The sequence below is a fragment of the Cetorhinus maximus genome, chromosome 18 (genome assembly GCF_964194155.1).
Source record: "Cetorhinus maximus chromosome 18, sCetMax3.hap1.1, whole genome shotgun sequence".
In the NCBI taxonomy this organism is placed as follows: Eukaryota; Metazoa; Chordata; class Chondrichthyes; order Lamniformes; family Cetorhinidae; genus Cetorhinus; species Cetorhinus maximus.
In genome coordinates this window covers 86,018,210-86,043,310 of record NC_135896.1, presented here as the reverse complement: position 1 = coordinate 86,043,310, position 25,101 = coordinate 86,018,210, and the positions used below count along the sequence as shown (strand labels likewise).

General features: G+C 47.2%; 1 protein-coding gene across 1 annotated transcript in view; it reads left to right on the top strand.

Moving 5' to 3' along the window:
* LOC144693319 (kunitz-type protease inhibitor 1-like) overlaps positions 1-22,669 on the top strand; it is a 56,071-nt gene extending 33,402 nt beyond the window's left edge. Inside the window, exons 3-10 of the mRNA XM_078563112.1 lie at positions 7,205-7,346; positions 8,766-8,936; positions 10,049-10,084; positions 13,141-13,266; positions 16,013-16,063; positions 17,563-17,733; positions 20,760-20,819; positions 21,946-22,669. Coding sequence (XP_078419238.1) covers positions 7,205-7,346; positions 8,766-8,936; positions 10,049-10,084; positions 13,141-13,266; positions 16,013-16,063; positions 17,563-17,733; positions 20,760-20,819; positions 21,946-22,121 — 933 coding nt within the window. The 3' untranslated portion in view covers positions 22,122-22,669. The remainder of the gene's footprint in view (positions 1-7,204; positions 7,347-8,765; positions 8,937-10,048; positions 10,085-13,140; positions 13,267-16,012; positions 16,064-17,562; positions 17,734-20,759; positions 20,820-21,945) is intronic.
* The last annotated feature ends 2,432 nt before the right edge of the window (positions 22,670-25,101 follow it).

The following is a 25,101-nucleotide window of genomic DNA, read 5'->3' as shown; positions in this document are numbered from 1 at the left end:
ATATCAACAACGTACTGCAACTTACAGGTAAATTAAGAACAGGTAAGCTATCTATGAACTTTCTCCAGGTGTGTATTAAACCCAAAGTTGTGCCAGCTTTCATTTCCAAATGTATGGATAATGCTAAAGTGAGACGTGGTTCCACGATCATGTGATTGTTTATGTGAGATGAGATTGAACAGATGGGTAACAGAGTTACTAATTTACGCCGTGCCCTACACTGCGCTTGCCCTGAGGTGCACAAATTTCTTTGATTTTTTTGAATTGATCCGTTTATGTTGCTATATTGCTTCAATAGACGACCACACCATAAACAGTACCCATTTGAAACACGTCCACACCATAAACCCACTTAAGCGGTTTGGCAACGCAATGAACGATGCCATTAAACACATAACAAACCTCTTTGACCATGTACTCTCAGAAAGCGAGGAGTTTGTTCTTGTGCAAAGTTTCAATTTTGGTGTGCCTTCATCCCAAATCAAACAGGAAGAGGTCATTGCTGAGTTTGAACTCCTCTACTCCCAACTATCCCACCACAAACCAGTGTCCACTGAAGATGCTGAACCCTTGAAAGCATGCCTGGCTGATCTAGCGCATGCATATTGCAGGATTCCAAATAACCTGTCTGACGTTCACTAACAATGAGAATGTCTTACAGCATTGCGAGGCCTTAAGACCAACCCAGACATATAGATCAGTAAACCTGACAAAGGGACAGGAATAGTCATCCTTAACAAGCGTAAGTATATCAATAAAATGCACACCATTCTTAATGGCTGGTCCAAATTCGTATCCATTGGATCTGCTGCTCAACATGACCAGACAGCCTTGCTCGAAAGTAAGCTAAAAGAAACGCTTGCTGGACTTGTGTAGGAGCGATGAGCTACCACATGATATATATGACAGAGTTTGCCCTCACAGTCCACTATGTCCATGTATGTATGGACTGCCCAAAACATACAAAAGTGATGTCTCTTTACACCCTATCTTATCTATGACTGGTTCTGCATAACATGAATTGGCCAGATGGTTGGGTGTATTGTTACAACCAGTTTTGACCAAGCTTTCCACATACATGGTGAAGGATTCCTTCACATTTGCGAAGGCCATACACAACTTGCATATCGAGAGGCAATGCTGTATCCATGTGCTCCGTTGACATTGCTAGCCTATTCACAAATGCTCTACTTAAAGGAGCCATAAATATGTGTGCTGTAGCACTATATCAAGGTGATCCAGACCCGCCACCATTGCGTGTATCAGTATTCACTGAACTTATAATCTTAGCAACTCGCGCAGTTGAGTTCAGTTTTAATGACACCATGTTTGCCCAAATAGATGGTGTTGCCATGGGATCCCCTCTAGGCCCAGCTCTCGCAATCTTTGTTGGGTCCCATGAGAAATGTGTCTTCAATGGAATGACACTTAACCTCCTACCCCTCGCATATTTCCAATATGTGGATGATACGTTTGCTATATTAAAATCTGCAGCTGCATGTGATAATTTCTTTACATGAATTAATGGGCTCCATCCTGCGCTAAAATTCACCTTTGAAATGGAGCAGTCAAATGGACTCCCCTTGATGTACTAGTTGAGAAATCTGCTGGGGGTTCACTATCACTGTCTACTGCAAGCATACCTTCACTGGTCAATATATGTGTTGGGATTCCTACAGTTCCATGCACTATAAGATTGGTCTTATCGGCAGCCTTGTAAATAGGGCCCCATCCATTTGCTCACCCTGTAAGCTTGATGCTGAAATAGAGCACATCAAAGGCATCCTGCAGGATAATGGCTGCCCTGATTAGATCATTTTGCACTATAGATCACGCAGACTCATGAATGGGCCTAAGCCTGTCACTTTCGGTCCTGAAAAGTGCCCAGCCTACCTCAGATTACCCTGGAAGGGCAAGGTGTTCGTCACTAACAGGATGCTGCTGTCAAGCCAGAAAGACATTCTGCAAAATGAGTAATGTGATATATGAATTTCAGTGCCAGTGTGATGCAAGGCATGTCAGCCAGACATCCCAAAGACTGGCGGATTGTATCAAACAGCATGTCCCTGCCATTGTTCTCAACTGGCAAGGTACAGGCTGTACCCAACCAGCCCGAGGTTGCAAAACTCAAAACACAGTATCAAACATTAGATGTGATTCTGCGTTTGGACAATATTTGCTAAATAATCCTCATTGTGCTAAGAACTAAGCTGACAACCAGTTTAAGATTGTCAGTTGGGCTTGCAATGTGTACAGAAAGCTACATATATTAATACACGGGGCCCTGTTATTTGCAGACAGGAAGAACATGCACACACATGGCGCCTGTTTTAGCTGAACAAAATAAGTGACAGCCATTCGCTCAGGGCAATGCCTTCACCAATTAGGTCAAGCTGCCTGGTTTAAATTTCAAACAGTGCTTGGCAGTTAACTGTCAGTCACCATTACTGGTGCATTCTCTGTGACAACGCCTCTACCAATCAGAGTTGACTTGCTTCTCAATCAATACTGTCTTCACACACAGTGTAAATTGTTGTTTTCCTGTTATATTGGTATTCTTGCAAAGTGTCCTGATGAGTGCAAGTCAAAAGCTTCAGCATGTCTCTATTTTTCCGGCAATTAATATAAGTTGTTATGTATAGATTAGTGGTTACCTCAAAGTGAGCTACAGGCCACAATCTAATCCTAGTATTGAGCCCTACCCTAGCTCCATCTGGAATCACGGTGGGAATTCCTGGAGATGTTATACCGAAAATCAGATGTTGAATCATGAGCTTCTGAATGAAATCATTTTGTGCAAAATGGAGGCTGCTCTAGCCCCTACTGAATGGAAATGATGATGGTGCCATGTTGATCAAGATGCTCCATTATTTCTGCTCTTTTGATCTCTAGTGATTCATTTATGTTGAGTTTGAACCACCACTGTTGCCCTGGCAATGCCACAATGTAATGTGATACGACCTGGCATATTTCCTGTAAAGGCCTCATGGTTGGGTCACATCACTGAACTACCACTTCCTCCTCTTTACTCCCAGCCCCCTCTCTGGCCCCTCCCTCCCCCACTGCCCACTTCCCCTCTTTCCCACCCTGCCCGTCTCCCCTTTTCTCCCCTACCCCTGCCCGCTTCCCCTTCTTTCACCACCCCCCCTTCCTTGCTGTTTGATGAAAGTGTTGGGTGGGTCTCATGGCTCCTGAGAGAGAGAGAGAGAGAGAGAGAGGGGTGGGCGGTTTTGGTCTTGATTTGCAGTTTGGTTCTTGTGTTTTGTTGATGTAAGAGAAACCAAACCAGCCAGTTCAACTGGTGCAGAGTGAAACAGCTGACAGCGTGCTGTAACTTGAGTTGGATGTTGCCTTGTCCCTCGCAGTGTCTGACTAAATCCCAACAATGTATAACATTTCCTCAAAATGCACACCGGCCGTGATATTAACCCCATGCCTCCTGACAGGCAGGAGGAGGCGTGGTGGCCTAAACATTTGTAAATGGGGGACATGTTCCCAACCTACATGTGAATGCCCAGCTTTTAATGATAGCAGGTTTCACGTCATTCCAGTGTCCCACCTTGGTGAAGCGGGTGACGTCATGAACTTATTCAAATCAATCTCCTACAGTGCAATCCGGAACTTGATTTAAATCCTAGCTGGATTCCCCAGGGCTTAGGAAACCCAACAATAAAAAGGGAGACAGATGCTGCCAGCTCCAGAATGTATTATGCTTTTTTTTTTCCCAGTGCTCCTTGTGGACCAGGAGGTATATGGCTCTGAAGAAGAGCCATACGGACTCGAAACGTTAACTCTGTTTCTCCCTCCACAGACGCTGTTAGACTTGCTGAGTTTTTCCAGCATTTTCTGTTTCCTGTTTCAGATTTCCAGCATCCGCAGTATTTTGCTTTTACATTATATAGGAGTTGAGGGGTATGCCTGTCCTCCCCAAGGAAACCTTAGGCCTCCCAATCGCTCCCACTCATTTCCCCCACTTGGCAAGATCAGTCTCCTGCTCCACCAAACCTGACCTCTTACCACCCCTCCTTCCGATTTGTAGGGACCATTGCCAAGGCCAACCTGCTACTAGTTTTGCCACCTGGCAGCTGAGAAATGGAAGAAAATATTATCAGGCCCCACTGTTAATTTAGGCCAGCACCACCCCATCTCTGGCCATTTTGGGTGTTCCCCTGCATGCTCCACAGCTCACCATAAATATTGGGGCCATTGGGACTTCATTGTGGACTATCAGTGCCCCAAGTGGAAAAATTGGGGAGGCAGAGTTAGCACCAAACAAAGAAATAGGTAAAAATAATAAACTGCGGGTGTTTAACACAACTCCAAATGAAAGGTCTTTTCTATTCTTGGCTTTCTGTTCTTAAAGGGCCAGTGTCTTCACAGGAAAAGTGCTTGGTAAATGTTTTGCTTGGGCAGGCAATGAAAGTTGAGTGTTTTCTGCTGCATGTGGTGATTTCTGACCTGGCGATGTGTATCAGCCATGGCTCGGTGAGTAGCACGCATGTCTCTAAGTCAGAAGATTGTGGGTTTAAGTCCCACTGTAATGACGTGAGCACACAATCCTGGCTGGTGGCCAATGTAGTACTGAGGCGATAGGCTGTGCTGTCTTTCGGAGGGAATGTTAAACTGAGGTCCAGGTGGACACAAAGGAGCTTTGAGAAGAGCTGAGGTGTTGTCTCCAGTGTCTTGGCCAATGTTTATCGCTCAGCCAGCATCACTACAAACAGATCATTGCCATGTGCCTAGTGGGATCTTGCTGTGTGCAGATTGCTGCCACATTTCCTACATTAGAACAGTGACTACACTACAAGAGTACTTCATTGGTAGTGAAGTGTTTTAAGATGTCCTGAGTTCATGAAAGGCGCTATATAAATGCAAGTTCTTTTTTTTTTTACACCTTATGCACATAAAATTAATGGTTAAACATTTGGCCAATGCGCGCTCATGATTCCATCATGGGAAAAGGTATCCCTAAAGATGAGACCATAGTGGCCATTAGACCACAGTGGCCAACGTGGCTTAACACTGTCTACACCTAATGTGAGTGTGCATTCACTTTCTAAAAGCTGGTACACTGGATTGTAATCAAGAGAGGAAATGCTGGGAGAGGCTCCCCTCCTCCAGTTATTGATAGAATCCAAGCCAGTTGTTTACCAAGACACGGAGCTTTTCTTTACTGAGAGAGTTTATTGACATTGTTTAGTTTCATAGCTCCCCTCTCACACGCAGTGTCCCAGATGTCCCCTACTTATACTCTTGATAATGTCAGAAAAAATAAATAATTAACCAATTAAGCAAACCAAACTAGACAAGTTGATAGCCCTTAAAGGGGCACAGTAATTAAAACCAAGAACTTTAAAGAAGCCCTTTCGAATTAAGTTAAAATATTATTTTGGGGGGGGGTCCCCAATTATAGACTCATTTTAGAGAAACAAAGTCAATAAATTAAACTAAAATCAATAAATCAGAGAGGGTGACAGCCCCTGGTGGGCTACGTCCCCTATTTATGTGTGCTTAAAGTACTTAATTAAACAATGCCCTTCCACCTGCGTAGCTTAACAATATCATTAACATAATATTAATACCAGCCAGCCTGCAAGTTTTTGAGATTATTGGTTGCATCTGCATACTTAGGACAGACCAAGCAAAGATGGCAGATTTCCTTCCCTAAACTACATTAATGAACTGAGGTTTTTACAACAATCGATAATAGCTTCATAATAACCATAAATAATAATACTAATAACTTTACTCTCTTAATTAGTCAGCTATGTTAAAGATATTCAAAGCACAGTGAACACAGTTACTTACATTCCAAACCAAACTTCTTAACTCAAATTTCCTTCCACACCCATTTGACTTACTCCCCAAAAAACCTCCAGTCACATACCTAACAGAAATTGGAAGATTAACTTCTTGGTCTGGGTACTGTTGTAAAGATTCCTATAAGGGTCAAGCTCTCTTGGGCCTTTCATTTACATCCGAAAAGCTTTTCTCTTCAAATCCCCTCCAGCTGCCTCACAGTCGTGGACTCTTAGTTGAACACAGACGTCAGTAGGGTCTTAAGTGTAGCCACCTTGGGTCCGAAGGCTCCTGATTCTAATGTGCTTTAACTCTGGAGTCTTGCATATAGGCTCTGCCTCCCTCTCCCTCTCCCTTCTTCTCCCCTCTCCCTTCTTCTCCCCCCTCCCTCTCTCTTCAACCCCCCACTCCCCCTCCCCTCAGCGTGGCTATCCTAGAAGTTGAACTCGCTGTTAATAGAGTCCTTCAGTTACCAAAGGTTTAAAACCCTTTAAGGCAGCACAAAGAATTTCAGCTAAATTCTGCTGGAAGCGATGTTTCCTGCCGCCAGCTTGCTCTAAACTAAACCTCTTGAAAAAGATTTTCCCTGCAATAAACCTCTTGTTTACCCTATGCTTGTTGTTTATTTTACAGGAAATCATCTTTTAGAGAAGCCCAGTTGAACATAAGAGGCATGCTGTTGGAGCTTTTAGTCTTGTACTTATCAGACAGATTTGCAAGAGTACCAAATCTGTTGCTCCCTTTGAGATTTGATGTTCTTGTGAATCTGTCCTGATGAGTGCAAGTTTAAAAAACTCTGACAGCATGTTTCTTTTTTCAGCAATACTCAAGTTCTGTAGTACCAAGCGACCATTAGAAACCTAGTTCTTAAAGGAATCATCATCCCCTACATTAAATAGAGTTTGTTTTTTTCCCAAAAGCACATCTGCCATTGAGGAGACAATGGTGTAGTGGTAATGTTGCTGGACTAGTAATACAGAGGCCGAGGCTAATGCTCTGGAAACACGGGTTCAAATCCTACCGTGACAGCTGGTGGAACTTAGCTTCAATTGAGAGCAAAGCTAGCCTTGGTAATGGTGACCATGAAACTATCATCAATTGTCATTAAAAAAAAACCCATCTGGTTCACTAATGTCCTTTAGGGAAGGAAATCTGCCATCTTTACCTGGTCTGGCCTACATGTGACTCCAGACCCACAGTAATGTGGCTGACTCTTAACTGCCCTCTGAAATGGCCTGGCAAGCCACTCAGTTCAAGGGCAATTAGGGCTGGGCAAAAAATGCTGGCCTTGCCAGCGATGTCCACATCCCCATGAAAGAATAATTTTAAAAAAGCGATTTGTTGTTTCCTGAGGAATGTGGTTGTGTATAAGGTGTTGGCTCAGTTCTCTCTGCTCTCTCCTCAGGAAACAAAAAATCAGGATGAGCGGGTTGTGTCGAACTTGCAAGTGGGAAGTTACGTCTTTAAGCTGACCGTTACAGACACAGCTGGTCAGAAGACCACAGACAACATGACTGTCACTGTCCTCTCGCCCGAACAATCAGACGGTGAGTGTGTTTTCCATCTCGAGCGAGTTCTGGCCGAGAGGGAATTTATTCCGTCCTTCCAAACAGTCCTTGTCGTAATGAAGAAGCAAAGAAGTTACATTAAACTTGTATAAAGCCTTGGTTGGATCACACTAGGATTACAGGGCACAGATCTGGTCTCCATGTTATGAAGAGGATATACAGCCGCTGTTAACATGCAAAAATGATTCACAAGAACGAGAGCAGAACAAAAATCTTATATGCATCAGGAAAGGACAGCAGGCTGGGGTTCTTTTCACTGGATAAGAGAAGTTAACAGGTGACCTTACAGAGGCCTTTAAAATTTGTGAAGGGGTTTGATAAGATAGGTGTGGAGAAGATATTTTCACTTTCTGGGGAGATCACAACCAAGTATAAGAGTACAAATATGCCAATGACTAAAAGTTGCGCCACAGGTTAGCAAAGCCATAAAAAAGGCAAACCAAGCACAAGGCTTCATTTCTTGACAGATAGAATTGAAGAGTAGGGAAGTTGTGCTAAATTGGTATTAAGCCTTGGTTAGGCCACACAGAGTACTGTATGCAGTTTTGTTCGCCATATTATAAAAAGGACATGGAAGCACTGGAGGGGGTGCAGAGAAGATTTACAAGGATAATACCAGAAATGTGTGGGTGTACATATCAGGAGAGGATTGACAGGCTGGGTCTCATTTCCCTTGAAAAAAGAAGGCTGAAGGGGTGACTTAATAGAGGCCTTTGAAATTCTAAAAGGTTTTGAAAGAGTGGATACAGCAAGAATGTTTCCTCTTGTGGGGAAGTGCATAACTAGAGGCCCTCAATATAAGATAGTCACCAAGAAATCTGATAGGGAATTCAGAAGAAACTTTTTACCCAAAGAGTGATGAGAATGTGGAACTCACTACCACAGGGAGTGGTTGAAGTGAATAGTATTAGATGTATTTTAAGAGGACTAGACAAGCATTTGAGGGAAAAGAGAATCGAGAGTTACAATAGTCGTTTTAGACGAGAAAAGATTGGAGGACGCTCGAGTGGAGTGTAAACAACAGCATGGACTGGCTGGGCCGAATGGCCTGTTTCTGTGCCTCATATCCTATGTAATCCGAAGACAGTCACTAATAAATCCAATTAATTCAAGAGAAACTGATTCGTCTAGAGAGAGATGGAACCCACTACCTCATGAGGTAGTTGATGTGAATGGTATAGACATACTTAGGAGAGGCTAGATAAACATGAGTGAGAAAGGGATAGAAGGATATGTGGATGGTGTTAGATGAATTCGGATGGGTGGAGGCTTATGTGGAGCATAAATACAGGTATTGATTAATTGGGCTGAATGGCCTGTTTTTGTGCTGGCCTGTCTAGCTAATTCCCCACTCTCGTTCGCCTGTCAGTTTTGACCTCTGTTTCTCCATCCTTCTAGAATACTGCAAAGCAGATCAAAAGGTGGGACCTTGCCGCGGGTCCTTCCACCGCTGGCGTTATGCAGCCGACAAGGGGATCTGCGAGTCCTTCATCTATGGTGGCTGCAAGGGCAACAAGAACAACTATGTGGATGAGAAGGAATGCATGCAGGCGTGCAGCAGGGTCAAAGGTCAGTGGCCTAGTGGAAGGGCGAGCGAATCACGTTGCAGTATCCTGTGGCTCGCAGGTCACCTGGGAGGTTTTGCATGTTCTGTGGGGTAAATTTGGAACACGATTGTACCCAGGAGTTGGGGGATCTCTACATGTCACCCCTCCCCTCCTCCGCCTGAGGCTATTGTGTTGCGTGGTGTGGGGGCTGTACCTTGCCCCACACAGACTGGCCCCAGACTGCATTTCTGACCGCTGCTGTTTCAGCGAGCTGACTCGAGGGAGTCCTGTGATTCGTCCCAGAAAGGGGGTTGGGAGGGGAAATATCAGCCAGTCCTTCCTGCTTTTGTAACCCTTACTGGGAAGAATGTTAGATGAGGAAGTGTTTGGGGAGGGGATGGGGTGGGTGGGTGGGGTAGGGGGCCAGCTGTGACACCCCCACAGTTGAATAGCCTCCCAAGGCTCACTGTCATGTGTGGAGGTCTGCTAGTTGGGGTGAAGTAGAGGAGTGGCCTGCCTGTGCATGTGGAAAGATACCCCTGCAACAAGGCACAGAATTCAGGAGAGATGTAGAGGCAAATGGGGAATGAGAAACATTAGTTGAAGTCAACAGAAGGCGATGGGACTCTTATGCCTGACTTCCAAAGTATTCAATATTGAGGAGTTGCGATAGTGACCACTGCTCTTTAAGATGATTTGTGTTTCAAGACATGGCAAACGGAATGCCACTAATGTTGCGTCTTGGATACACTGTGTCAGCGTTCAGTTCTGGCATGAGTTACCTCATGTGTCAACCTGGAAGTGCCCAGAGGACTTGAGAAGTGACCTGACTGGAGATCACTTGGTGCTAGTGCAGTGAGGAGTAACCAGTACTGTTCTGCCGTAAGGACCCTTCCAAAACTCTTGATGCCCATGAGGCTAGGCTAACTCCCAGGTAGTGTAGCCAGCTCATGGGACTGAAGTTGCAACTGCACCACAGACTTAAGGCCAAGGATACATCTAGTCACAGTCCCCCGGCAACATGCTGAGGGTTTATGAAGGAGGTTGTACCACTTTTGACAACATCCCAATCGCAGGTGAAGGAGAACCTTTTCTATAAAGAGGGAACTAACTGCCTTTTTTCATCTCTTCCAGGTGACACCAAGTCTTCAGGCAGATCAAACTTACCGCGTGAGTACCCCACTTCCATGTAAATGATGCCCTCACCCATTCCCCACACTGTAAGGAAAGAACTTGCATTTATACATTGCCCAGCTCTTCTGTGAAAAGCGTTAGGTAGATAAGTCTGGGCCTCAGGTTAAAAAAGACGCCACCTCTGACAGTTCGGCACTCCCTCAGTGCTGCACTGCGAGTGTCAGCTGAGAGCTTGCATTCAAGACTCTGGAATGTGGCTCAAACTCTCAACCTTCTGACTCAGAAGTGAGAATGCTGCGGCAAGACTGACACCTGGAAGGAAAGGAATTGTGACCGGGCAGGCGTGGAGGAATAGAGAAACGAGCACTTCTGTTGGAAGTACTTCCCCATTTAACAGAGTAAAACAATACGTACCAAGCCACAGACTGACTAGATAACCTTTAAACTGCTGCTTCCTATTCTATCTCAATGTGAAAGATCCCACATTAGCTAGCCTGTATCTCCCTGAAACCACCACTGCTACTAGTAACAGAGGGTAAGCTCATCAACTCAAATCTCGCACCGTTACCACCAGCACTGTTACCCCGTCTCTCCTCCTTTACAAAGCTCCACAAAACCCGCCTCCTCGGCCGAGCTTTTGGCTATAGTCCTGATAGCTCCTTTTGTGGCTCAAGTGTCAGAAATGTTTTGGTTGGGATTGCTCTTGTCGAGCACCTTTGGACGTTTTCCTACAATAACGGCACTTTATAAATGCAAGTTGTTGTTGGATGATCTGATCTCTGGCCTGGCTGCTTTCGCTGCAGTTGGACAGAGAGTAGCCCTCGATGGGTGGGGGGAGGGGACGGGTGATTGTTCCCCCGCGGCTGCTGGTAAGTACGGCCATCAGTTGGAGATGAGATTCTGCCGATAAACGTGTTTCTACAAATTCAGTAGATTTACCTCCATTCCGTGTAAAATAATGGAACTTGTAGCAGGAGGTTGATCTGTATTGTAATAATCCCGTAAATTATAATCACTGTGGATTCAGGAGGAGAGGTTCCTCTGACCAACCTCGCTAATGATTGTTGAGATAATGATGGCCCACATGCATTGTGGAAAGTCCTTTAAGGAGGTGACATCCAAGGCACATTGGGGAAAAGCAGTATGGCTGAAGCGTTGAGGGCTCGGGGAAGCTGTGAGAATGGATGAAAACATGGTTGAAGGGTGCAAAACAATTCCTTATTAGAGGAGTCACTCCACAGTGAGGTGTCAGATGAGTACAGAGTGGAGTAACCCAGGGCTCAGTGCTGGGATAACCATAGCTTGAATAAGGCGTAGGTCATTTAGGACTGAGATAAAGAGAAATTTCTTCACTCAGCGGGTGGCGAATCTTTGGAATTCTCTACCCCAGAGGGCGGTGGAGGCTCAGTCACTGAGTATGTTCAAGACAGAGATTGATAGATTTCTAGATATTAAAGATATCAAGGGATATGGGGATAGCACAGGTAAATAGCTTTGAGGTGGAAGATTAGCCAGGATCTAGTTGAATGGCAGAGCAGACTCAAGGGGCTGAATGGCCTACTCCTGCTCCTATTCCCTATGTTCCGATTTACAGAAGTGATCAGGATTCAGAAGCTCAATGCAAAATGCTCAAATTTGCAAATACTAAAGCAGTGGAATGGTAGAAGGTAGCTCAGGACTTAGCACAGGGTGAGTTGATTAAAATGTTGAAGGGGCTGGTATACTGACAGGTTAAATTCCATTCAGACCGCTGCAAAATTTTACAGCTAGGAAGGGAAAATTGTAGGTAACGCACACCATCGATTGGTGTTGACAGAAGCGGAGAATTAAGTTGAAAGAATCTTGGTTAACTTGACGTTCAACAAGTCTGATCAAAGTCATGACACAAGTTATTAAGGCAATTTTCTAAAAAGGAAATCAAAAACTAGGGTTACTTTCTAGAGGATTGTTATGAAAAGCAGAAGTTATGTTTATAACCTTGGTTAAATCACACTTGGGAGTACTGTACAAACTTCTGGTCTCATTTTTTTAAAAAACCAGACGCTGGAGAAGGTGTAAAAAAAAAGATTTATGAGGTTGAAACCAAAACTGAGGGATTTTCCATTCAGGGAAGGACTGATCAGGCTGGGGCTTTTTTCTTTGCAAGAGATAAGACTGAAGAGTGGCCTAATTAAGGTCTTTAATTAGTGGTTTGGTAAGGTTGGCATAGAGAAGATGTTTCCGCTTGCAGGGCAGAACAAATGAGGGATCATCCATTCCTAAATTCATTATCGTGTTTATTAGTAGAACGTTTATACCCAGGGAACGGTGAGCATATTGAACCCACTACCACAGGAAGTAGTTGAGGCGAATAGTGTAGATGCATTTAAAGGGAAGCTTGGAGGAGAGAGGAACAGAAGGATATGGGGATAGGGTTAGATGAAAGGGATGAGAGGAGGCTTGAGTGGAGCATAAACAGTGGCAGAGACCAGCTGGGCCAAATGGCCTGTTTCAGTGCTGTCAACTCTATCCTGCTCTGTGTTATATAGTCTGCAAAGCCCACACCAACAGGAAGTCACGATCAGAGCTGCTCTGGTCAGACTGCACCATGAGTATTTTGGCTAGTTCTCCCCACTGACGCACAAGGGACCATTTTAAGGATTGGAGACATTTCAAAAACAAAAGTCTCCTGCTGATCCCTTGCCTCAAAAGTCTGGGTTATTAGGGAAGACTGGAGAAATGTAGGCTGTTACGGCCTGGATAAGAAGTGCCTGAGAAGTAATCTTGTAGCGGTCTGTAAGGTAGTATACAGTATGGAAATGGTATTGTTTCAAATTAAGTTGCAAGAGGTGAATAAGGAGATACAAATTCAAGCTGATTAAAGGTAAATTTAGGACTAGTACGACACATAAAAGAATGAGTCCAGTCAAAGCAGGGAGAGAGAGAGAACAATTGACTTTCCATTGGAGATCCAGTATCTAGACAGGCACAGGCTCACTATATTTGAGGCCTCTCTGCTGGTTTGTAGTGACTGAGCAAGTACTGGAATCCTTGACATTCGCTGTCACACTGTCTTGCTCACTCTCACTCTTGCTTGTTCACTCCCCCCACAGACTGCACAGGGGAATGCACAGAACACCAGTTCAAGTGTGCGGATAACTGTTGCATTGATAGCAACCTGGAGTGTGATGAAACTCCCCATTGCAGTGATTCGTCGGATGAGGCCAGCTGCCAACAGAGTGAGTACCGTCCTCCACCCGCCCATGCATGTGCGGGCAAGGATGGGGAGTAACCTGCCTTCTCTCGCATGACCCTGCTCCTTTTTTATACAAGGGTAGAGAATCGGAGAGCGTCCACAGCACAGATGGAGGCCACTCAACCCATCATGTCAGTGCCAGCTCTTTGAAAGACCTATCTACTTGCTATTTCCGTGCTCTTTTTCCAGTTCATAGAATCTCACAGCACTAAAGGAGGCCATTCAACCCATCATGCCTCTGCCGGCTCTTTGTAAGAGCTGCCCACTTATTCCCACTTCCCTAGCCTTTCTCGTGTATTCTTTGTTGACTCTTTATCCGTGGCCATTTTCAAAAGCTATCAATGAGTCAAAAGATTCTGCTTCCACTTTTGTTTCTGATCAGCATAAAAGTCTTAACATCCCTCGTGTAAAAAGCGAAAAAGAAAGACCCTTGCAGGGATAAGAGGCAAAAACACACTCAGAGGTGATGGAACGCCTAAAGAGAGACTTTAGGAAAAAGCATTACAGTAGAGCAAGCAAAATAGTGCCGTGCCCAGTAAAGGCAGGTCTTATCCGTAAGTTTAAGCATGGGCGGCATTCAGGGTATAATTTTCTGGAACTTTCTTTCATTTAAAAATGGACACTAGCGAGACTGCTAAGATGGCTGCAATTTCTGTCTCAAGTCTCCGGAAAGTTCCTGACTGAATGACCATGGGTGGGGGCCACCCCCTTGAATGGACAGACCAAGACGAAACCCACCTGCGGGATTTACACCAGCTGTTGTTTGTGGGCTACCCGCAACTCAAAATCTATAGACAACCAGAGCCACGGTCCCCGAGCTTGATATTTAACCAAAGAGAGCCATGGGATCTTTAACATCCACCTGAGAGAGCAGACACTTTAAAATCTCATCCAAAAGACAACAGCTCTGACTGTGCAACATTCTCTGTGCTACACTGGGAGTGTCGGCCTAGGTTTTGTACTCTGGTCTCTGGAGTGGAACTTGAAACCGTGATCTGACTCCGTGCTCCCCGGGAGCCACAACTGACTATGTGAACATAAAGTACAGCACTGAAGTGGGAACAATAATTGATGCGGTACTCTTGGGAACTAAATAACTGAAGGACGACCTGAAATAGGTGGAATACTCAGTTGATTTGATATTCAGGCAATCAACACAAAGCAGCTATCAACAAAGCTAATTGGCTGTTGACATAAGTGAAGCTGTTAAATATAAGTCCGGGGAGATGATGATCAAACTTCATAGTCCTCTGGTCTGGCCCCACCCTGAAGTTCTGGTTGCCAAGAAACAAGAGGGAATTGAAATCCTGAAGGCCCTGTCACAAGGCTGACTGCTCAGTGTCAGGAGGTATGAGTTCGACTGGAGAAACTTGGCCCTTGCAGCCTGGAAAAGAGTTGTCTGAGTTTGGGGTGGTGCACAGATTCAAACTGGCAAAAGGTTATTTGACGAACTACACTGGCAAAGCCCTCTTCTGACGAGATGACTGACCTGTGAAATAATTTCCAGATCGAGTAACAGAAGCAAAATACATGGAATTAATTAAACAATTGGATTACATAAGGTCCACAGCCCAGAAATAGGCCCACTCGGTCCAACTTGTCCAAGCAGGTGCTTATTCTATACCGCCCTCCTCCTGCCTTATTTAACCTAACTAAATCAACAAATCGAGGCTCTGTGTCCTACTCTCATTCTGTATTCTGTTTATTGCCTCAGCACCACCTCTCTCGCCTTCCCTCAATCTCCTTTTTCTCAGTTCCTTCTTTACCCTTTGCAGTTCTTGCCTGGACTCTTCCTCCTCCTCCTCCTCCTCCCACCACCCCTCCCTGCAACCACTTAATTCCTATTTCATGCCCACATCCTCCAGCCTACCACACCACCTCTGTCCATTCACATGCTCGCTTTCCACTAGTTCCTTTTGTTTTTTGTTTAGTTCATTCTCGAACTGAGGGCGAGCAAGGCCAGCATCTATCGCCCATCCCTCGCAGCCCTGACAAGTTGGTGCTGAGCTGCCTTCTCGAGCGCTGCAGTGCACGTGGTCACAGTAGTTCCACAGTGATGTTTGAATAAGGAGCTGCCGCCTTGATTCCTACCCACCCCACCCCGCTCCCAGCCAGCAGTGGCCCCCAGCTCCTGATCTGTCACCCCTAACTCCCACCAGCTGACGCTGCTTCAGCTGTTTGAACGCCGCTGCACACTTCAGGTGGCAATTCCTGTCTTGTCAGAATCCACCCCCCACTCCCATGCTTCCCCCCACCAACCACACAGAAACAAGAGGAGAAGGGGGATGGGAGGCTGCTGTCAGGTGGTGAGGGAGTGGGATCTGGAGGGAAAGCAGTGCTGCTGACTCCATTATCTACAAATATTGGATGTTGCGCTGACAATCCCATCAAACGTGGTTGGCGCGCATGCAATAGGTGCCAAAAATATGGCGGCAGGCTTCAACGAGGAACTGACAGCCTGTGTACTTCATCTGAAAGACGCACTCTGGAGAGTGGAGATATTTACCCATTAGCTTGGGTTAGATTTGGACCCGGTCCTGGAAGTGAAGACCCAGTGTCTATATTCTTGACTTCCTGCCTCTGTTAATCTGCTGTAAGTGGGATCAGCTTTGGGTTACCCTGTAGGCCTGACTCCCTGTTCCCCCTGCTGTTTCTTCATGCTTGGTGCTGTGGGGAGAGGTTGAAAGGAGTTTAATGTAACCAACTCTCCTCTGACTTGTGTTTTTCAGTAAGTGACCGATTCAACAAACTGCTGGGCATCGACATCCCCAAGGAGAAAGGTAAACTTTTCAATGGGGGACCTGGTGGGGTAGATATGAGGCTCCATGGGCCAAATTTTGATGTTGCGGTGGGTGGCCTGACGACAGGCTGGAAAGCCAGGGGCGACTGTCCCTTTAATGGATGGCCACCTGCCCCCCCCCACCCAGGAGCTGCCGGCCAATCACAGGTTCAGCAGCTCAGCAGTGCCACCTCGAGCAGTGGCCACTGCTGGGATTGCACCTGGGAAGATCAGGATGCTAGGCTGCCCAACCTGTTGAGCGGGGTCTGGAGTTGCTGGGACGCAGCCAAGGTGGCAGTTGGAGAGGGCTAGTGGGTGGGTTGATGAGGGTAGACAATTGCCACTGGGCCAAAGAGTGCCCAAATAGTTGGGCCCCTGCCTTGGGCCCACTGGGAAGCTGCTGGGGTTTAACTGGCAATCTTCCCATGTGACAGAGGGCTGACCTGCCACTGGTAAGCTGCCAGTGGGAAGAGGCCCTTAATTGATTCAATTGACCTCTAGGTGGGAGAGTCACCCTCCGCCTTCTCCAAACAGGAAGAGAACCAGTACTCCAATCCCCTGCCTTCCCTCGCCATCTTACGACACTACCCCCCCACCCCCGACAAACCAGCAACCAGCCCCTCCCCAGAGGGCCACTAAAATTCAGCCACCTGTTGCTGATTGGGTATCCAACTCGACTGACAGCATATGAAGATCTCCTGAGCCTGTTCTCCCATCCAATGGTATGACTATAATTTCAATGAAATGCCACATTTGCCAGAGGAATTTTTGAACTGTGTCCAGTTGAAGAGTGAACCCAGTAGAATATTTTTGGGGGGGGGGGGCGGACATGGCGAGAGAAGATATGTTACTGTAAATGAGTTGATACATGGAATTACATAGATCATTGGGGTTGCCAACCCTCCAGGATTTTCCTGGGCTCTCCAGAAATTGAAGATGAATCTCCAGTACACTGCTGTGTGCAACCCTGGAGAAAAATCATCGGGACATTTAAGAAAGATTCTTTTTAGTCATTTTTCTTTGAACATTTCTTTTTACCAGCTATAAAAATATTGAAAATGGGGGGGGAAAAAGGCTGTTTGGCTGACAGTCAAGCATCATCCAATTGGGTAATGAGTCTTTTTGCTTTCCAATTGGTGTAGGAAGGCAGTGTGTCACAAGGATGGATGTGTTGGCCGACTAATGGCTGGAGCATGGGGGCAAATCCAGGAATACGTTTAATCAAAGTTGGCAACCCTATAGAACATGCAACACAGAAACAGGCCAATCAGCCCAACCAATCCAAGTCATGTTTCTGTCGCGAGTCCTCTCCTGCATGTCCATACAGCCTCCTCGCACGCGGCCCTCTATCCATCTGTGTCTGTGATTGAATGAGGTGCTCCCCCCTTTCTCTCTCATTTGTATTCTAAGCATATGGTTTCTCTGAACAATCAGTGGTGGCAGAGCTGTGATCAATGTTTCGGAGAGTTAATCCATGTTGTCGCTGTCTCCCTTTCCCAGCTCGCTGTACATTCCCGCCTGTTACTGGCCGCTGCCGGGCCGACTTCAGCCGCTTCTACTACAATCCCTACACCAGGTCTTGTGAGCGCTTCACATACGGAGGTTGTGACGGCAACGGGAACCGCTTTGAAAAGGAGGACACATGTATGCAAGCCTGCAGAGGAGTGACAGGTAGGACCACATCATCTGCTGTCCTTTGTAAGTTGCAGTGCTTAATTGTTCGCTATGTGCAGCACCCCACCCCCACCCCCCTCCCACACCCCCAACAACAATGTCCCTGCGACCAGAACCCAATGAACTATTTTCCATTCACTCCCATTCAATAGAATCCCAATGGGTCAAACCCCTTCCCATTCACTCCCATTCAATAGAACCCCAATGGGTCAAACCCCTTCCCATTCACTCCCATTCAATAGAACCCCAATGGGTCAAACCCCTTCCCATTCACTCCCATTATTTAAAACCAATGATAATGGGGTCAGGCAGTATACACCCCTGCCCTGAAAGCCTGAAGCTGGCTGGAATTTGGGCCTCGGGCCTCGTTTCAATCATTTGGATGCAGTCGCACCTCCAGAGGTTGCGCGATCATATCGGGGAGAAATAAAGTCCTGGGCAGCTTGCCTCGTGGTCCTTGGGTAACTGGCGAGAAAGTGGAGGGAGGGAGCTGTGTGGCACACTGCTCCACATCAATTTAAAATTAAAAATAATGTTGCTTTTTCTGTCGGGGGTGGTGGTGGGGAGAGCTATTGACTACAACAACAACTTGCACTTATATAGCACCTTTTAATGTAGCAAAAAGTTCCAAGCTGCTTCACAGAAGCATTATCAAACATAATCTGACACTGAACCACTTAAGGAAATATTATGGCAGGAGTCCAAAAGTTTGGTCAAATGGGTAGACTTTAAGGAGTGTCCTAAAGCAGGAAAGCGAAGTAGAGAGAGGGAATTTCCGAGCAAAGGGACTCGGCAACTGAAGGCACAACCACCAATGGTAGAGTGACTGAAGGGGGATGGATAGGAGGACAGATATCCCAGGTGCTGGTAGGGCTGGGGTGGGGTTACAGAGATGAGGGGTTGGTGGGGATGCATGGTGTGGCCTTGGAGGGATTTGGATGCAAGGATGGGAATTTTAAAATGGTGGCATTGTTTAACTGGGAGCCAATGTAAGGTTTGGGAGCACAGGGTTGATAGGGGAACGGGGCTGGGTGCATGTTAGGCAGCCGAGTTTTAAATGAGATCAAGTTTATGAATTCGGCTGCATCCACACCTGGAAAGCCTGAACACAGTAGGCTCGATGGCTGCTCCCCCCAGGGCAGTCCACTCTCATTAGCATATTCCATTGGCCTAAGGCTTGCTTTAGGTGGTCACCCCCAAATGCCTGAAAGAAGATCCCAATTTTTGCTTGAGCATTTTCCATCTGAAACTTAATCACAGGGTGATGGTCCCTGAAATTGGGCCTTGTTGCTTCGATTGTACACTCAATATGAGCTCCAAACTCTACCCCAACATTTCTTCACACTGTTGCCTTCCTGGTGTCAACTGTGGCTCAGCAATAGCAAACAATCCAGACTGACAATTCAGTGCAGTACTGAGGGAGTGCTGTACTGTCAGAGGAGGTGACTTTTTGAATGAAACATTAAATTGAGGCCCTGTCTGCCCTCTTAGGGGCCCTATGGCACTATTCAAGGAACAGCCTGAGAGATCCCACCCCTTCATATCCTGGACAATGTTTATTCCCTCAACCAGCATCACAAACAGATGTTATTGTTACTTCATTGCTGTTTGTGGGAGCCTGCTGTGTGCAAATTGGCTGCTGCATTTCCAACATTACAACAGTGATTACACTTCAAAAGTATTTCATTGGCAGTAAAGCACATTCGGATGCTCAGAGGTTGTGAAAGGTGCTACATAAATGCAAGTTTGTTCTTTTCTAGTTCACCTGAGGCTCTTGAGTCTAGCAAGTTATTTTAAATAGGCCAAATAGAACAGGAATAAGGCCATTCAGCCCCTCAAGCTGAAGGGGCTGGGGGAGCTGAATGGCTTACTCCCTAGGCCCAGAATGTACAATCACAGCGTTCAATGGTGAGAGGTAGTGAGGCTTCATTTGCTATTGTAGTGGTTCTGTTACTGGATTAGTAATCCAGAGTTTAATAATCTAGAGAACAGGAAGTTCAAATCCAACCATGGCAGTTTGAGAATTTGATTTTATTTTTCAAAAGAAATCGAGAAGGAAGGAGCTGTAAGAGCATTAGATTGTTGCAAAAACACAATTGGTTTAATAATGGCTTTTGGGGAAGAAAACCTGCTGTCCTTGCCTATCCTAGCCTATATGTGATTCCAAACACACCAACATAGTTAACGGCCCTCTGAAATGGCTAGCAAGATGCTCAGTTCTATTGAACCCAGTACCAGTGGTTCATGAAAGAAGGCCAATCACCACCTTCTCAGGGGAAAAAGGGAATGGTAATTAATGCAGTTGACACCCCTATCAGTTGTATTGGGGGCTACGATGACCAAATCCCCAACCATTTTGAATTGCCAGAACTTAGCCAGAGAGGCTACCAACACAGAGGTTTCCATTCCCACCTACAATCCAGTGACCCTGCGGGAAAGCGCTGACTGTGTGGAGATCAGGGTCAGCTCTGATGTCCCATTTGCCTCGGCTGTTAGAACTATGACCCCTGTGTCCTGTTTGTACCAGTAAATGTGGAGGACGGCGCATATCAAACAAGGTTTGGGTCTCATACTTCATGCTGCATCGACCTGGGTTGGGGGGGAGGTGGGGAGTGGGTATTCTGACCTCACTTTAGTGTTGCCAACCCTCCAGGAGTGGCCTGGAGTCTCCAGGAATTGAAGATCCATCTTCAGGACACTGCTGTGTGCAACCCTGGAGAAAAATCACCTGGACGTTGAAAAGAATTGTTTGTTCTGTTGTTTTCTTTGAACATTTCTCTTTTCCCATTTTCAATATTTTTACATCTGGTAAAAAGGCTGTTGGGCTTACAGTCAAGCATCATCCCGTTGGGTAAATGAGTCTTTTTGCTTTCAAATTGATGTCGGGAGTGCGTAGGAAGGGTGGATGTGTTGGGAGATGAATGGCTGGAGCATGGGGGCAAGTCATGTGGTGAAACCTCCAGGAATACAGTCAATCACAGTTGGCAACCCTACCTCACTTCATTCCTTTCTTCTGTTTTTAGAAAAGGACGTATTTCCCCGAAGCCTGTTCGAAAAGCAAAAGCAAGGAGGTTCTTCAAACGGTAAGTGTTCCACGACTGGGAGGGATTAAGGGCGGGGACAGCAAGGAGGGATTAGGATCACGATTAATGAAGAGGGAGGAATCACGATTAATGAAGAGGGAGGATGGCGAGGGATTAAGGGTGAGAATGATGGGGAGGGATTAGGGAGGGAGTGATGGGGAGGGATTAGGGAGGGAGTGATGGGGAGGGATTAGGGAGGGAGTGATGGGGAGGGATTAGGGAGGGAGTGATGGGGAGGGATTAGGGAGGGAGTGATGGGGAGGGATTAGGGAGGGAGTGATGGGGAGGGATTAGGGAGGGAGTGATGGGGAGGGATTAGGGAGGGAGTGATGGGGAGGGATTAGGGAGGGAGTGATGGGGAGGGATTAGGGAGGGAGTGATGGGGAGGGATTAGGGAGGGAGTGATGGGGAGGGATTAGGGAGGGAGTGATGGGGAGGGATTAGGGAGGGAGTGATGGGGAGGGATTAGGGAGGGAGTGATGGGGAGGGATTAGGGAGGGAGTGATGGGGAGGGATTAGGGAGGGAGTGATGGGGAGGGATTAGGGAGGGAGTGATGGGGAGGGATTAGGGAGGGATTAGGGAGGGAGTGATGGGGAGGGATTAGGGAGGGAGTGATGGGGAGGGATTAGGGAGGGAGTGATGGGGAGGGATTAGGGAGGGAGTGATGGGGAGAGATTGGGGAGGGATTAGGGAGGGAGTGGTGGGGAGGGATTAGGGAGGGAGTGATGGGGAGGGATTAGGGAGGGTGTGATGGGGAGGGATTAGGGAGGGAGTGATGGGGAGGGATTAGGGAGGGAGTGATGGGGAGGGATTAGGGAGGGAGTGATGGGGAGGGATTAGGGAGGGAGTGATGGGGAGGGATTAGGGAGGGAGTGATGGGGAGGGATTAGGGAGGGAGTGATGGGGAGGGATTAGGGAGGGAGTGATGGGGAGGGATTAGGGAGGGAGTGATGGGGAGGGATTAGGGAGGGAGTGATGGGGAGGGATTAGGGAGGGAGTGATGGGGAGAGATTAGGGAGGGAGTGATGGGGAGGGATTAGGGAGGGAGTGCTGGTGGGATGGGTTGGAAGGATGTGGTGTGAAGCCTCTCTCTCACTCCCTCTCTCTCTCTCTCTCTCTCTCTAGCTAACATTGCCATAGCCGTGGTCCTAGCCATCTGTATTGCCGCGGTGCTTACCATTCTGATCTACTTCTTGCTGAAGATGAGAAAGCAGAACCGGCGGCAAACAGGTCCGCCCAGCTCCACCGACTCCATAGACGAAGTGAAGAAGCTGGTGGCCATGCAGTCGAAACCCATCTGACGCAGGCAGTGGCAAAGTATCTCCCGTTTAAGACTGTGGGTGAGGGAGGGGAGGGAAAGGCCTGGGTAGAAGCTGGCGGGTTCCTGTTTTATAGATTATAAAATTATTTTTTTCTTTTTGAGTGCCTGGATTTCGTATGGGTCATGCTCCAATGATGTGTGGGCGGACATTTGGTTCAGTTTGTACAGGTGCTGATCCAGTTGCTCGGTTGACGCAACTGGATTTGGCCTCTCTCATTCCTCCTTGCGAGTTCCTGGTCACGCGCCGTGCTCAATATCTCACTGGACCATGAAATCCCCTGACCTGTGGTGAAGACGCAATTGGTCCCAGCCATTTTCATCTGATTGGATGGGGCTTGGGAAGCTGGGTTTAGAATCAGATTTGAGAGACATATTGTTAAGATAGGGATTCAAAGATGATTGGTCTGTATGTTATCTTGGCCCCTGACTGTGAGGTGGTCCAACTTTCAGCTAAACTGACATCCTGAACCGAGCCTCCACAATGCATCCCACAATAAATATGGAACAAGCCTTCTCATTGGCCCACAACTACTGGCGATCTGCTAAATTGTTCATGGATTGGTCAGTTTTATTTTACTGCTGGTAAACATCTGAACATTAGGTCAGAATTCAAACCTGAGCAAAAAACGAGTAGGGAGTTGTATTTTCTTCATTTCTGTCTTAGCTTTTCCATCGTTTTCACTTTTTTCTCTTTCCCCTCACAATATCACCCCTCCTCCCTCTTCCCCCCTCCTCTCCTCTCCCCACCCTCTCCCTCTTCCTCTCCTCTCTCCTCTCTCCCACCCTCTCCCTCTCCTCTCTCCTAACACCCCTCTCCTCTCTCCTCCCCCTCCGGCACGCTCTCTCCTCTCTCCTCCCCCTCCGGCACGCCCTCTCCTCTCTCCTCCCCCTCCGGCGCGCCCTCTCCTCTCTCCTCCCCCTCCGGCGCGCCCTCTCCTCTCTCCTCCCCCTCCGGCGCGCCCTCTCCTCTCTCCTCCCCCTCCGGCGCGCCCTCTCCTCTCTCCTCCCTCTCCGGCGCGCCCTCTCCTCTCTCCTCCCCCTCCGGCGCGCCCTCTCCTCTCTCCACCCCCTCCCACGCCCTCTCCTCTCTCCTCCCCCTCCGGCGCGCCCTCTCCTCTCTCCTCCCCCTCCGGGGTGCCCTCTCCTCTCTCCTCCCCCTCCGGGGCGCCCTCTCCTCTCTCCTCCCCCTCCGGCGCGCCCTCTCCTCTCTCCTCCCCCTCCGGCGCGCCCTCTCCTCTCTCCTCCCCCTCCGGCGCGCCCTCTCCTCTCTCCTCCCCCTCCGCGTGCCCTCTCCTCTCTCCTCCCCCCTCCGGCGCGCCCTCTCCTCTCTCCTCCCCCTCCGGCGCGCCCTCTCCTCTCTCCTCCCCCTCCGGTGTGCCCTCTCCTCTCTCCTCCCCCTTTGGCACGCTCTCTCTCTCTGGGCCCTAAGTGTTCCTTGGGCCAATCATGTGCTGATATTTGGTTCTGTAAACGGTTTCTCCACATAGGCTCGGTCTCTGGGTCTCCAAACCACTTGTCATATAGAAGCAGCTCAAGGGAGATTGAGAGACCAGCTTGGGACAGATGGATATATCTGATTGAATGTACATTTCTTTTGTTTTCTGACTCGGAGGGTTGTTATCAGAAGGGGAGGAGACACTCGTGAGATCAGTCTGATATTTTCCAGTACAAGAGAAGTGAAGTCAGACGAGTTAGTTTCCTCATCAAGAACAGAACAAGATGGCTGATGGGGATGGGGTTGGGGTAAGTGATCAGATGTGTATAGATCCTGGTATCTATTGTGTTCTCCCTTTTCGTTGGCTAGTTTATTTTTGAAGATTAGGTTCAACACAACCCCTATCTTATTTTACTGAGACAGCTGAGTGACATGTTGGTGGAAACTCACTGCCATGCTTGGCACTATGCTACGTGTCAGATATCGACACACTCTTCTCGTTGGGATGCATCTCACTTACTTAAACTCAAAGACTTTATGGCACTGGCAAAAGCATAGAAATCCCACAGATAAATGTGTACAGGGGCCTGGATATAGCTATCCAGCTCATGCCACTTAATGGGAACCTTTCCCCCCTCTGCCCACTTTCCCCATTATTCATTGATAACCTTCTCTCTCCTTTCCCAAACCTACCCATTAGACTGTCGGTAATGTGGAGATGAACGAGAAGTGGCTCCTCTCCCGGTGATCACTCTGTTCCGGTAGGTCGCCACTGGTGATCTCAGCTGAGCAATCACTCACGTGCAATCCTGGATCTTTCGGGAATCGTTCCTGCAAAATTTGAATCATTTGTGGTTGGGTTCCTGTTTCAGTTCTTGTAAACCGGGGATTGATGTTTGGCATCCGTGTCTGGCTATAACCTCGTGGACCAACACAGGGTCAAATTGCGGTGCCCATCCTTGGTGCCAGTCAGAATCACGGGCCCAACATCATAGCATTTCCAATAGTCATTCAGCCAATGCTTTTCTAATGGTAAGTTCACTCCCTCAGGCTGAGTTTTCAGTGCCACCCATTGGTCTTGGGGCATGCAAAGGGTTAATTCAGATTAAAATTTAAAATGTTTTTTTTGAGGCTGCCATTTTATTATCTTAAAGGTTTTTTTATGCACTGAATCCCTTAAAACTATTCTACAATATCCAATGCCATTTAAAAGAAAACAAATCTATAGCCCCACCCCCCAAACAGCATCCACAATCCCATTCAATCCCAAGTGTTGGGTCCAGGGACACGACAGAGCTGATAATGTCCACGCTCTCCATTGAGAAATCCACTTCCTGGACATGTGGTTACCATGACGATTAAGACTAAAGTGGTGTAATTTATTACCATACACCCTCCTTATTCCCATAAGTTTTTTTTTTAGCTGCTATTTTAACTTATGCATCTTGCTGAATCTCTCTTCTCCTCCTGACCTTAGTTACCTAAGTGATCGCAGCACCTTGGTAGCACCTGCTGATGGGCTATT